The sequence below is a fragment of the Protopterus annectens genome, chromosome 2.part1, assembly GCF_019279795.1.
Source record: "Protopterus annectens isolate FY-2018-M chromosome 2.part1, PAN1.0, whole genome shotgun sequence".
Lineage (NCBI taxonomy): Eukaryota > Metazoa > Chordata > Ceratodontiformes > Protopteridae > Protopterus > Protopterus annectens.
Window position 1 is genome coordinate 1,552,329,314 of NC_056729.1, and position 15,554 is coordinate 1,552,344,867.

General features: G+C 41.2%; 1 protein-coding gene across 1 annotated transcript in view; it reads left to right on the forward strand.

Annotated features, from left to right (window-relative positions):
• The first annotated feature begins 5,284 nt into the window (after positions 1–5,284).
• CCHR2.PART1H18orf21 (chromosome chr2.part1 C18orf21 homolog) overlaps positions 5,285–15,554 on the forward strand; it is a 329,037-nt gene continuing 318,767 nt past the window's right edge. Inside the window, exon 1 of the mRNA XM_044063004.1 lies at positions 5,285–5,489. Within this exon, the coding sequence (XP_043918939.1) occupies positions 5,398–5,489 (92 nt within the window). The 5' untranslated portion in view covers positions 5,285–5,397. The remainder of the gene's footprint in view (positions 5,490–15,554) is intronic.

Genomic DNA, 15,554 nt, shown 5'->3' on the forward strand with positions numbered 1-15,554 from the left:
AATATTTATTTTAGATCCATGATCATACCGGTTTTGGCATCAAGCCTTCTTCAGTGACAATTAATAGCCCTAAAAGCTAGGGTAGCAGAAGTATAAACCTTCTTACCCAGCCTGTCATTGGTTCTGCTGTCCTTGTCAGAAGGCAGTAACTTGGACAAAGGAAGCAACTGAGAAAGATTATCAGAGGCTACAGACACCACAGAGGAGTCAGCAGCAGGACAGTTGAACAAAAAGGCACCCTATAAAACCTACCAGACTTCTTGGCAGCAGGGTGTAGAGAATCAGCTGCTTTAGAGACTTTGAAAAAAACAACTAGTAAAGCAGCCAAGACAGGAGTAATAGCCACAGGTTTAGGAGATTCCATCTGCAGTAACTCATAGTATCACTTATAGATATCAGAAACCTGGGCACAATCCCACTTAAAAATTCCATCATCCTAGAGATTGCGTCCCCAAACGAAATTTTCTCAGAAGGAGTATCTGGACTATTAGAGTCCTCCTCCTCAGAACTGTAATCTAAAGGAGAAGGAATCTGGGTAGAATAAGCAAGGGATTCTTCATTAGAATCCAACTCTTCCTCAGAAGAATTTAATTCCCTGGGCCTTTAAGGTGAAGAAGAGGACCAAGGAGGAACAGGACCTGAAATCCTATGACGAGGCCTTAACGACAACAAACCATTAAATAACCCCTGAGTAAAGGTCTGACACTCTCTTTGTGGATCCTTAGGAGCAGAAGAAACATGTTTAGTTTTCTGTTTCTTTTTTAAGGTTATGTCTGTCCTTAGAAATCAAGAAGGTCCTGACTCAGGACGGCATTCCACAACCATAGTATGAACTTCTTCCCTAAGAAAAAACTGAAGAACCCCCCTAGACCCCTCAGAAACAATCAACCATAGCTCCCTCTGACTGCCCAAAATGGATGCCTGCAAAGCCTCATAGGATGTGCTGCCTGCCAGATTCTCGCCGGCCTCCAACCTGGATGCGACAGAGGAATCCGACCACACAACCAGGCAAGTCTCTGGGTTTGTAATAACCGTGGGAGAAACCCCCGGGAGAGGCTGGATAGTGGACGATTCCAGTCTTACCTTTTTCACCTTCTTCTTTCCTGATAGCTGACCCTTGGGGCAGGACGTTCCTTCCATTGCATCTTTAGCAAGAAGCTTAAGATGCTGGTTCTTAAGATACAATGAAAGGGAAGAAAGCTTACTATGATGGGTTTCTGGGACAAATGCCTGACAAATTGAACAAGACATATGGTTGTGAGAAGCTCCTTTGCAAAGAAGGCACTTATCGTGGTGGTCTTTATGGGGAATCTGTCTCCCACACAGACATTTACTCTTCCTGGATGACATAAACAGCATTCAGACTGGTGGCACATCACCTTTATGCCATACACTACATGAGGAGTGTGTAGGTGGCGTTCAGCGTACCTTAAAGCAATGGTAGACTGGCTAGATGATGGGCTTCATGGCAGGGAGTCCCATAAGTTATGAATACTGCAGCAGTGAATGTAAGGACATCAAGCAGCTTTCTACAGTTAAATCATGACACAAGGAGCACTTCAGTGTAACTGCAAATGAAACCTTGGAATTCATTTATGACGTCTGGTGTTCTTCTGATTTCATAAATAAATTCCTGGTATGCACTCATGCACCACTGTCCCCTTCAGATCGCACCCCCCCCTAACAGCTTGTGCAAGGGACAGCATCCTTTTTGGCCCTGCCCTAGTTACGGCTGTTCAGATTACTCATAAGGAAAGTAAACGGATGTTCTGCCTGGGTCATGAGAAGTAATTATTTTAGAAACACACAACTCTGTGCAGCACTGCTTTACAGTGAATAATGAAATTAAGCGGTGGTCCAGCAATTGCTGGTTAAATTATCTTGCCCTTTTTGTAAGCATACACATATATTCTCATGTTTTTCTTTGCTGTCTCTGAATTTGCAGAAATTCCATAATATTTGACAGTTCTAATACAGAAATGTCGAATTTTATGGAAAATCATTGGCGATGTTGTAGTGTACTGGCTCACCGGCAATTTTGTGCAGGATTGGGCGTGGTCAGGGTGATTGACAAGCCTAATGTCTGAGAAGCGGAATGGAAATAAGGCATGATTGGCATGCCATGCATATTAGCCTGTGACAACATGCATATGATGAATGTAGATGAGCAGCTCTGGGTACTGTACGTTCCTGTGTCAACAGCACCTCACAGTTCAATGCCTGCCTCTGACAACAGGAATAGTCACAGTGAACCTAATAGTTCAGCAGCTGCCTGTGACAACAGGAATATTCAATATCTGTCTTCCTCAATCTGGGCAGATCTTGGAGTTGGTATATTCAAGAAGTGGGGGAGGGGAGGTGCAGTGCCTCCACAAGGGGGTGCAGGGAGGCTTGCCCCCTGCAAAAGCAAAGGGTAAAGTAATTACTGTTTATTTTACTATAAAAGTCATGGAAATCACGTTAAAATATTCACAGCTTTGTTGCACTTTTCTGGCTTATCCAATACTGTTTATATTACAAGAAAAGCCCTGGAAATCATGTTAAAATATGCACGGCTTTGATGTACCTTTCTGGCTTACCCAATTCCTCATACATGGGCTTCCTCATCAGGATGAATACTTATGCGGATGAAAACCACTTTGTGTTGGTTATTCATGAGTACAGCAAGACGTTAACCAGCTGGGGTGGGGTTTGGGCGGTGCTTGCTACTGCGCATCTGGTGAGCTAGTACACTACAACATTGCCAAATCATTAAGGGTTACAGTCGGTCAACATTAACAATGCCAGACATTAAAGTCTCTTACCTTCTTTTTGTTCATTGTCGCCTCACAGTAAGACGCTGTCCGGTTCGATTCTCAGCTAGAGGGTCTTCTGCGTGGAGACATGCGTGAATGGGCGTACCTTCGTTAAAGGTTGTGCATCAGGGCTGGCAACTCGGCATGTAAAAATCAACTGCCAATCATTAGCAGACCGGAGTTCTGCTGTGGCGACCCCTAACCGGGAAAAAGCCGAAATACACAACCACAACCTTCTTTTTGTTCAGAAAATGCATGCAGAAGCATAACTGTAGTTCTAATAAGTGAATTTGAGTAATATTTAAGAAACTGTCACTGTTTTTGTCCTTTATTCTTGAGCAAAGACATCCAGAGTGCTGTGTTCCTTTAAGCGATGCAACTTCGGTAAAGAAACACCGAATTGTCGGTAAAACAACAGCAAACAAACTTACTAATCTTCGGTTTCTGCCCATAGTTGTAATAAAACATCACAGAATAGAAAAACAATAACAAATAAATTAATGAAGGTACTGCAGTATTGGCTTGTTTAGCAGAATTCTCCTAAGCATATTTTTACAAAAATCACTGTCCCAAGCACATCCAGTTTTTCGCAGAAGTTTCAGATTTCTGCTTCATATTTTTCATCCGTTCCTCATAAAATTTGTGGTTTTCTGGCAAATCGGTGAGGACTGACATCACTAAATGGTAATGGGAGGTTGGCATAATTGTTAATGTATTTACCTCACAGATACACAGTACAGGGTTTGATTCTGACGTGGGGTAATTGGCTAGGCTTAAAATGGTCCACAAGGGTAGTTAGCATAGCTCTCAACCTTCCACCTCCTAAATGAGGAATGCTGCCCCCATAATGTGGAACAAATGAGCAAAATGTGGAACACTTCCCAACAGCTTATGACCAACTTCAAATAGGAAGGTCCCTGGATGATTAAAATGGGCTACTTTATACTTATAAAAAGTTCTTTTGGTGAATTAACATGATTCAGTACTATTTACCATTAGGGTTACCACCTGTCCCACTTTGCGAGGGACAGTCCCTCTTTGGGTAGTTGTGTCCTGCAAAAAAATTGAAAAAATAGCAAATGTCCTGAGATTTTAGGACAAAAATATTTCCTATATTTTATGTAATAGTTGCATAAAACAGTTATTCTGTATCTGAAACACCTAAATGTTATAAGAAACAGAATAAGCAACTAAAATGCTACAAGAATAAGCTTTTATTTAGGCAAAACAGTGAAGTTCTGTCCTTTGTACTGGCCCTGGGTATGTTTCACCAGCAAAATTTGACGTTTGTACCAAAAATGCCCCACTTTGGGCATTTGAAAAGGTGGCAACCCTATTTACCATGGATATCAGTTAAAAATATTCCCAACACTGAATGTGTGACAGACCTTTTCAATGTGGAACTTTGAGGAACATGGACTTTTTAAGACTCAAAATGAGGAACGTTCCTCGTAATGAGGTACAATTGAGAGGTATTAACCTAGTATAAACCTTAACCAAATAAAGACAGACATCTGAGTTTTAGACTTAATAACCTTCAGAAAATGTATACTATTACAAAACCCATTATTTCAGCTACTTTCCAAGAACAATATTTAAAATTTGTACCTGGTTTTGGACTTTGCCCCCACCCCCAACTCTCGTATTCTTTATGACCGAGTCCAGCTTTCTTACGCTTTGATGTTAAGAAGTCCCGAGTCCTAGTTCCTCAGGGTTCACCAGCAAGAGTTGTTATGGCAACAGTATACAAGACTGACTGTGTGCAGAGATAGTTGGCGTTTTCAGTCCACATTTTAACTCACTGGTCGTCTAATGTGCATCTATAGTTAATTTACCCTTTATTTGTGTCTGTAATAGCAAGTTGTGCACAACAAGAAAAAAGAGGGATAAACGCGTTGTAGGCAGAAAATACACAATACATAGATATATAAACTTAAACACGATATGGAATCTTCAGGGAAGAGAAAGGAAAATTTTATTTAATAGGAGTATTGGACGTGGATTTAAATACTAGCTGTCTGAAAGTTTGGAAAAGTCCAACGTGAGCCTGAACAAAAAGCTGAGGGGGGACGCAAAAGTAATACTGAGTTCATAATGGGAACTAAAATAAGAGTGGAACCTGACAAAGGGAAGGAATGAGAGTGATGTGACAAAGTGGGTGTTACTTTGACTATTCTTGGACGAAAATTCTTACACTGCTGGCTTGTGGTAGTGCGGTGTATATCCGTCGACAATTAATCACACAGGAGTAGAACATTCCCTCTCATAATGTGGAACATGTAGACAAAATGTAATCACACAAGAGTAGAACATTCCCTCTCATACTGTGGAACATGTAGACCACTTGGTAAAAGATTGATAACTTCATTAAGAAAGCTCAGAACATGGACTTTTTAAGACACCAAAATAAGGAACGTTTCTCATAATGATAGTACAGCGATGTCAAGGGCAGGCGAGATTAGCCGGACAAAATAAATAGGTGCAATACCCGGACCAATCTGCTGTTGTACAGGTTTTTAAGAACGTTGAATAAGTGAGCAGTTATAAACTTTTCCCCAGGGTTGAAGAATATTCTCAGATTCAGTTATTTACTTTAGGGGGTATGGATAATAAGAAGGGGAAAGTGCGTTGTTTTTTGAAACAAGCTTCTTTTCGGCTAAAAGATGGGTGTCCAGGAGAAGCCCGTTATCTTCTGTAAGTGTGGCACAATTTTGTTTATGAAAGCGTAATGCGACAAAACAGAAGATAAAAACGTGATGTGTTGTACAATCATTTTTATTTGTTTTATTACATTTTTCCAACATAAATAATTTATTTGGCTAGCTCTTCTTGACTGTTGAGAAAGCTAGGGGGCACCAAGGTCCCAGATTGCAGCGTTTGGATTTTTTTTTATCTCTGCGAACGTTTAGGGATTGTTAGCCAAGAGTGCAGTCAGAACATTCAATTTTGTACATTCTCTTTTTATTGCCACCAACCCACCTGGCATTTTAATAAATAGAATTTTCTTTCAAAGTGTTGCACCCCCCCCATAGGGTTGCCACCCATCCCACTTTGCGAGAGAGTCCTTCTTTGGGCAGTTGTGTCCTGCAAAAAACTTGTAAAAATGGCAAATGTCCTGAGATTTTAGGACAAAATTATTTCCTATATTTTATGTAATAGTTGCATAAAACAGTTATTCTGTATCCAACACTTAAATGTTATAAGAAACAGAATAAGCAACTGAAATGCTACAAGTATAAGCTTTTATTTAGGCAAAAAAATGAAGTTCTGACCTTTGTACTGGCCGTGAGTATGTTTTGCCCTTTAAAATCTGACATTTGTACCAAAAATGTCCCACTTTGGGCATTTGAAAAGGTGGCAACTCTACCCCCCCCCAGCAGTTACTAAAATTATAAATCATCTCTAAAAGCAAGTTATTTGCTTGTTTTTAGAGGCATCACTTTAGACAATTTTAGATATAATGTAGCCTGAAAAAGCTACAATGTTTCTGTGTGAGGCAAAGAAAAAATTGACACTAGAGTACAGAGCATGCTTGACTTTGTTGTTAACGAGTCATTTTTTAGTCTTTCATTAATTAGTTTATAACCGTATCGACAAACATTAACAATTATTTGAACAAATCGGAGAAGGCAATCTACAGATAGTGTGAGCAAATAGCCCTGTATTCATAGGTTCATACTAGGCTATCTGCCGTAGGGCATTTATAAGCCTAGCCAGAGTATGTTTGGCTTTCGCCACCCATTTTAAATTAATTTTGCTATGCCCTTTTTCGAGGTTTAGTATACTGTGCCTCTGTCTAACAGTGACACAGAAGTGATACCCGGGGTAAACCTACGATCTCCCATCCACTCGTCAAGATTCCTCTTGAAGAGAGTCAATGAGGGACTCTGCCTAACCTGGACTGGGATTTTATTCCAGAGTGAAGGGAGCCTCTGGGTTATGAATCTGTCCCTCTAGCATGTCCTATTTATTTCAGTGCTGAGGTTCAAGTCTCGAGCGTGTAGCTCGATGGGATTTGGATTTTTTGAGGTGCAGCATGTCCCTTAATTCCGGGTTGGACATGGCTGTATACGTCAGGCACAGGTTGCCTCTGAGCAGGCGGTATGCCACTGAGTAGAGCTGGAGTTTCTTTAACCGGGCAGCATATGGCATCTGTTTGAGCCCTTTGATCCTCTTGGTGAGGTACTTTTGGGGTCTTTCCAGTTGCTGCAGGTGTTTGGTAAGGTACATCCCAAAAGGGGCATTGTACTCGATTATGGGCCTGATGAGGGATGAGTAAAGAGGCACGATGACCTCCCCTAATCTAGATGTGAATCCCTTCATGATTAGGTGGGCTGTATAAAATGTTTTTCTAACCACTTTGGCCACATGGTTGTCAAATGAGAGATTGCTATCAACTTGGGTCCCCAGGTCCCTAATTACTTCTTCTGTACTTAATGGATTACCACCTATGTGGTAATTTATGGGCACTTTGTTTTTGCCAAAGGGGATGACTATACACTTTTTGGCGTTTAGCTTGAGCCCATGGCTCTGGCACCAGTTGTCTGTTTCTATGAGGCCCTTTTGGAGGATGCTTGTGTCGGCTGGAGAGTCGATTATGGCGCCCAGTTTGCAGTCATCTGCGAACTTGGTCAGCCACAATCCTTCTGTGTTGGCCTGTACCTCCGAGAAATATATACCGAACAAGAGAGGTCCCAGGACTGAGCCTTGTGGGACACCACTATGGCTCCAGCAATTCTAACTATGTGGGTTCTGTCCTTGAGCCAGTTTGCAACCCATCTAGTGACATAGGGGTTTATATTTAAGCTGGTGAGCTTATCTATAATGCCCGAGTGGGGTATTGCATCGAAGGCTTTTGCGAGGTCCAGGTAGGCTGTGTGGACCACCTTCCCTTCGTCAATGGCCTTGGTGACTGTTTCAAAGAAGTCGACCAGGTTTAAGAGGCAGGATCTGCCCTTAACAAAGCCGAACTGGGTAGGATCCAGTGTCTGTAGGTCCCCAATATCTTTATTTATGAGGTCCATGATGATCCTTTCCATAGCTTTGCAGACCAAGCTAGTCAGGCTTATGGGGTGATAGTTTCCAGGGTCCGTTGAGGCACCACCTTTGTGGAGAGGGACCACTGTTGCTGTACACCACACTTTGGGTACATATCCTGTAGTAAGGCTGAGATTGAACAGTAGTTTTAAGTTTGGGTTTAGCTCTTCTTGGAGTTCATGTAGGACGCAGCCTGGGACACCGTCTGGTCCCATTGATGCTTTGTCTTTTGCTTTGGAGAGGGCGGCTCTTAGCTGAGCATCTGAGATGTCAGGGGGGCAGCACTCTGCTGGGATAGATATTTGCCCTTTTGGTGGGGGGGGGAGTTTGCGCTGAACCTGTCAGCTAGGATGTTGGCAATGTCTGTGGGTTCTGTGTATTTTTTGTCATTTTGGACTAATTCTGAGCATATCTGGGAATTCCCACCCAGGTTCCTAAAATAACTAAAGAAAGCCTTGTGATTATCCTTAGTGTCCTGTGCAATTTTTCTCTCGAAGCTGGCCTTAGACGATTTTATGAGTGCCCTTAGTTTTTTGCTAATACTGATCAGAGATGCCTTCCCTTTTTGGGATTTTGCTCTATCATGTAGTAGCTTCCTCCTTCTATTGTATAGTTTGTTTATGGCTGGGGTCCACCAGACAGGACGTCTGCCTTTGGAGGATTGGGTCTTGGTTTTATTTGGGATTGCATGATCCATGCATTCATGAAGGTGTTCATAGAATGCATTTATAAAGGATTCTGCGGTCTGAGCCATATTTTCCACAGGCCCAGGGGCTTTGAAGGATTCCACCTCGGTTTTGAGGAGTGTGAAATTGGCTTTAGAGAAGTTTTTCACTGTGGTTTTCTGGGCAGTGGGTGGGATCGGGATGTGAATATCCAGTGAGATCAGTTTATGGTGTGATCTTACCAGTGAGGGATACACTTCTGGTCTGAAGCATAGAGTCCCCATGTTGGTGATGATCAGGTCCAGTATGTTTTCCCCTCTTGTGGGAGTGGTAACAAGTTGTTCCATAGCATTTGAGTTTATGAATTCTAGGAACCTTTGGGCTAGGGTTTTGGAGCTAGAGTAATGCTCCCAGTCTATGTTTGGGTAGTTGAAGTCGCCCAATATAATGGTGTTTGGAGAGACCTTCATATTTTCCAGTGTTCTCAGGAAGGCTGAGTGGGGTTTCTGGGTTTGGGAGGGTGGTCTGTAGCAGGCTATAAACTGGAAGGCAGTTGTACCCACTGTTAGTTGCACATGGATTGTCTCTGATGCTTCGTGCTTTGCCACCAACCTGGAGGTGTGGGTATCTTTGATGAATATCGATACTCCCCCTCCTTTTGTGGTTCGGTCCAAGTTTTGGGGCCGAAAAGCATGGTATGAGGTATAACCTGGTAGTGCTGGGGTGCTCTCGGGAGCCCTGAACCAGGTTTCTGTTACTGCACAGATATCGATGTTCTCCATGCTAAGGAGAGTTTCAAGTGCGTGCATCTTGAGATTTAGACTTCTGGCGTTGAGTAGCATTACTCTTCGTTTCTTATCCCTTGTGATACCTATGGAGGTGGGTTTGTCTTTTGAGCCTTGCCTAAAAAGGCACTATGGGGGTAGCAAGAGCCTTTGCCAATATCCGAAAGCCCAGGGGTGACAGGTGCAAGCCGTCCCTAGAGAAGCATCGTGGCTTGTCGAGCATATCATCCCAGGCTGACAGGCATTGGATCCCCTTTGAATGACACCATTACTTAAGCCAATTGTTGAAATTGATCATCTTGTCTTCATATTGTGGCATCATTCTTGGTGAGGGTAAGATGCTACTCAAGGTCAGGGTCATACCGGCCTGGGCTACATGCTAAGAGAGCTCCTCTATGTCTCTTTTCATGTAGTCCAGGGAGGTACGTCTCAGGTCATTCACACCAGCATGGACAATGACTGAGTCATATTTGTATTTGCCTTGGAGTGACCTGAGTGCTTGTGTTATGTGGCGGATCCTAGCGCCCGACAGGCTGCTCACCGTGACCTTCTCCTTGTTCAGCCTGGTGAGCGGGACGTCAGTGTGCCTGACGATAGAGTCACCTATTACAAGTGTATCAGGTGTGTTGTTTAGCCTTAAGGGCTGTGACTGTTCGGCACACTGGCTTTGTGAGATATGTGTTGCACGTATTTTGTTTTGGGGTAGCGGTTGCTTGGGTGTCTGCTTTGGAGGTCTCTGCTGCTTAGGCATATCTTTATTTAGAGCCTCCGAGTATGTTTTTGTGTGATTATGTGTTTGGTTTGCTGTCGTGGTAGGTCTATGTGAGACTGGAATTGTAGTGAGTGTGGTTTCCTTCTCCTCCTGACTGGTTATGCCAGTACTGAGTTGAGCGAGCTTAGCCTCCAGTTTGGCTATATGGTTGCATCTCTCACATGTGTTGGAATTTGTTGGGAGGAGGAGAGGGTTGTCTGTGTACATGAGGCAGTTGTAACATTGCCTCAAGATTCCCAGGTTCACCAGCTGGACCGGAGAGGAGATTGACAACTGACCATTGGACATGCTAGAATAATATTGGGAATTCCTTTTTAATTGAAAACAAGGGCCAATGGGGAGTGAGGGTGTAGTGCTTTTAATTTTTAGTGCTGACTTATATAATTGCTTTAGTGAGCAAGTGCCAGGTAACTTAAGTGCAATGTGTTACAGGTAACTTAAATGCAAAAACGGCAAACAGTAACTTTCTTTCTAGTGAAACAAGGAAATAAGTACAGTAAGCAATGCAGATATCACTAGGGATCCACAGAAGCGTTGAGAAGCCGTGTTTTAGGTGGAATTAGTGTTACAGGGAAATAACAAGCAAACAAACAACAAGCATACAAACAAAGCTAGATTCAGCAGGCCTGGATCTAGTCTATGCTACAGCAAACAAGGTGTACCAATTTCAGTAAGAAGCAGTTCAGATATGCAGGCACTATAAGCCTTTAACCAGAAATTCCCAGCTCAGAAGGGCAGAGTCCAGCCTCTCCTCCCATAAGAGTGTAGACCATGAACCCTCTTAATGTAAAATAACTGGCCTGAAAGCCCAAGTGCTTAAACCAGAATTAATACACTTTTAGAATAACAGACACTGAGCCCTCAATCAGCAGTTCCCTACTTAGAAGGATGTAAGCTACCTGTTCTGCCACTACAGTGCAGACCACAAACCTTCTTAATGTAAAACAACTGGTCTGAAGGCCAAGTGCTTAAACTAAAATGCTTAGAATGAGTTACACCAAGCAGTAATAAATACAACTGAGTACTTTTAAGATGACGCAAAAGCAAAATAAAGTAGGAAGAAACACAAATACAGTAAAATTAGATACATTTTTTTTTTTTTTTTTTTAGTGGAAAGAGAGAAAGGAAAGAGAAAGGAGTAGCAGAAACTAAGCTGATTGGCCTTCTCAAATGTTCTCCCAGTACTGGGTAGAATGAGGTAATGACACTAGACTGGGAGGAGAGTCCCAGATCAAATTTACACTAGGGGCGGGCAACTGCAAAGCCACCAACTATAAAAACACTATACCAACAGGGAGGGTGGGAAACAAACTGCAGAAATGTTTCTCACAGCTGAAAAGCAGCAGTGAGCCTTTAAATGAAAGTTTTAAACAGCTAAAGGAGCCTCTAGAAAAAAGAGTTTTTGCTGATTAATTGCCATTTGATAATTGTTAGGAAGTCTGACCCTTTTCAACCACAGCATGGGCTCCAGAGGAGCAGCAAACTAGAACAAAAATAAAGCAAATATGACAGAATGGTAAAACAAGGAGATGAAGCAAAGTAGCAAGCATACATCACTATGGTTCTGAGTAGTGAGAGATCAAAGCTGCATAGCAGGCTTCACAATTGTAATGTATATAAAAGTGGTATTGCATTTATAGATGCATTTAAAGCAGTGTCTGGGATAATGATATTTAGTACAATCTTAGGTTTCCTTAACACTCCCTACCCCTATATATCCCATCCAGTGTGTCTGCTGAGTTTAAAGGTTTTACACCCGTTTCTTGCACTATATTTTTATGTTACTGAAGATGGATTTTCTTAAGTTTTTTAATCACCCATATGGTGGGCTTTATTCTTGCCTTCCATTGCTTAGTGTTGCCTTTCCCATCATAAACACTGCCATTAGTTTTTTTTTTGTACCAATTCATACCTGTCCCAAGATCCAGCCCTAGTAACCACATTTTAGTTAAGAAGATTTTCCAGTCAAACGTCCTAATGGATATTTTGTGGACTACATTCTAGAATTCTTCCAATGTTCCACATTTCCCAGAAGTTATGCTTATATGTGCGTGTCTCTTCATTTTCAAACCCACAATGGAAGTCACAATTTTACAGGAGTATTAAAATATTTGTGGAGGCATTCTCACAGAAAAACTGGAATCTTCTACTTTTGGTAGGATACTGAGAGAGAGAGAGTGGTTATGATTTTCCAGTCCTCTTCTATTTGCCGCCCATGTTTCTTTCCCATCCCTGTTTTGGTACACCTATCCCTTTCTTGTCTTGTACCACTTTCTTTTACAGGTAGAACTTACCACATTTTTTTTTGCTTTGCCTGATTTTCACTATCTTTTACAATAATTTCTACAAACAGGTTTATCTTGAGTGTCACATGGGATGATTTTTAGTCTTTTTTGCTATTCTAATATGACCTTCATATTCCAGTTTCTACTCTTGTTTTAAGTTAAAGTGGCCCTTCACCCTTTCCCTCCATCCACTCATTCCCTCTTCTTATATGTTCCCAGTGTTGTAGTGTTCTTGTTTTTTTTTTGTCCAATTTATGCAACTCAACACCCTTTCCATCTTGGATCTGGATGTGTCCTGTTTGGAAAATGGGAAAACAAAATTTCTTCATTGAAATACCTGTTCTTTTTTAAGAACTTGTCTTGCCAGGGGAAATGCCACCCAACAGTATCTAAGGTGAGAAAACAAATGATACTTAAGAAGCACTTTCATGCACAGTAATGGAAATTTCATCAAGTACATTTTACAGTGGAAAAACCCAGTATTTAAATAGCTTATTTAATTCAATCATGTGAATGTTTTTCTCCAATTAAAACAAACATAAAATAATTAAATACTCCTGTGTAGCATTTAACCCCCTGCTGGCTTTAATTAAAATCAAATTTTTACAAAAAGTGGTAAAATTCTGGAAACCAAATAAAAAGGATAATGCAATCCAGATTTATTAAAGCCTTTGAAACTTAAGGCTTAAGTGCTCATTCAAACCAGGACTTTATCAAATGGCAACCCGAGTTGCCACTGGAATTATCCTTTTTTCCCAGTTGACCGTTAAAATCATCTCCTGTTATGTCCAGCTTGGATAATACATTATTTTTTCTTTTTTAGTGTGTGTGTTATTTTCTGAGTAATAAACATATTCCCCAGTCTTTGTTACAGTTAGTCAGTGACATTTCTTTGTTTTTACTTTGAGTGTCCTCCAGAGTTTGTGTTAAAGAATTGGAAAAGTTCCTCTTTGACACAGCTCTCTTCTTCTCTCTGTAGTTGGGCCACAGTCACTTTCCTTTCTGTCCTGCTGTGGAGAAGGCAGAGATCAGTGTTTATCTTCAGAGTTCCTTTCTTTTAAGCACTTACTCACTTTTGGGGCTTCCAGAAAAAAATTATCTCCCTGTGTAAAGAACAGAAAGCACAAAGACACTGGAACACTGATGCAATGTAATACATTTTATTGGACCAATATAGATGTCCATTTTCTGCATTTGATTAGATGAACAACATTTTTAGATGTGCATGTGAAAAAACCCTGTACTTCGAAACTTCTCTTCTGAGTAGTTATGATGATGGAAGTTGTACAAATTATCTGTTTTGCTTTTCACCTTAGATGCCTGAAGGAGTTTGTGCCATTTTGGACTAGTTCTGATAAAATAATAATAAAAGGTAGTACATCACATCTGTGGTTCAGTGTATTTCTTTTTTTTTTTGTTAGTGAATCAATAACATTAGCAAAAGTAAGTTCTAATGATTAGATGAAGTGACTGCATTGTATGGCCTTGCTAATGTAATAACTCACATTCGTAGTAGTTCAAAATCATCTAGTGTATGTACCTTGAGCTTTTCTAGTTTCTTTGTGTGGATAGGAAGCTGAGAAGTAATCCATAACACTTCTGGATGTTTTTCAATCACACCTTTGTTATTTGTGCAGATATTCCATATTCATACCATCAGTTGTGTATGCCTTACTTTCCCAGGTTTGAATGGAACTTGCTGTTCACACTTGTAAAGATAGCAACATCCTTTGAAGACTTGTGGGTGCTTAATGGAAGTCTTTCTGAATATCGACTGGATTGTTTTATTATGTCATTCCACTGTTACTCTTCTGCCACAGATTTATTCATGAAATGTCAGAAAAAAAAATCAAAGAATATTTCATCTGTACATTGGTCAAGACTATTGACACATAAGTTGTTTGTCTGCTTTCTTGCAATACTACTACAAAAAGACCATATTGGTTAGCATCTGTTTGACAGTTTCCATTGGTTTGCTTATGGCTAGCTGTCCTCTTCTGGAATGTCTGATTTGTAGACCTTGCCCAGAGGGGATGCCCAAGGTTGTAGAGCTTCATCTCCGGTCTCCTGTCAGACCAGAGGAATGCTGTACAGTTTGGGTATTCTTCTTAACTGTGTCCATCATAGCATTCATAATTTGCTGGGCTACCATAGAAGGGTGATAAAAAATTCCAGATCTCTTGAAATATACTTGACATCTCAGTCTTGCAGAGAATGCTAAGTGTTATCACTGAGCCCTTGCCATGCCACATCTGTAAATGGAGATATAGATGCATCTCCCAGAGATTGCCACTCCTCTGGAATAAGCTCCCACTTCACATGAAGCAGAACTCCTAAATGACCCTATTTAGCACAGTCTTGACAATTGGATGGGTGACCGTAAATTGGCACCTATGTCCCTCATGGACAGGGTTAGCTGTTGCTGATAATAGAATCTCTCTAACAACGACCACCTAACTATGGTCAGTTAGGGTATACTGGTTTTTTACATGGCTAGGCTTGTAACGGCCTAAGGCCATTAGCCTAGTAACCTCCTCTGAACCTATAAATGTTAGCCTGCAATGCTGGTAGAGCTCCATTTACCTACTCCCAGATATGAGGTGCTTTACTACTCAGCCACACATTGTTAATATAATCCCATTCATAAAGTCCTGCAGTTGCATAGTCTTGTGATCCTTAACAATCTCCTCCACAAGTGCTGCTCAGTTTCAGACCACACCACCACTACTCCACATATGACCAATGTGTCATCTTGCTTGTGCAGCCTTCTGAATCAGTAGCTTAATTTTCTTTAACAGTATTAGCCAATTGTTAATATTTTTGCATACTGTGGGTATAAGTCCAGAGGTACATTGTATGTCCTGTTTTCTTGTAGTCTTCAAAACACATTTTGGTGGTGTATGCCACTTCTTATGCAGTGGACTTGTATGCTTTTTTGTTGGAGCCATAAATTCCCTCCATCTGAAAAGGATGTTGTTCAGTCCATGGCCAGCCAGTACTGATAGGAATGGCTGCACAACTGCACTTTCATGCAGCCTCCCTCTGGCATCTACCAAAGAAGACATATGAGACTGCCACTCTTAAACTCTTCCCTACCTGACCTCTCCATATGATCAACTAACCTCTTGCCTTAAATAACATGTGAAATCTTAGATCTCCACTTCCCTCAGCCCTTTAAACATTTTTCGATACTTCAGGCCATTGAGCATAGGTTG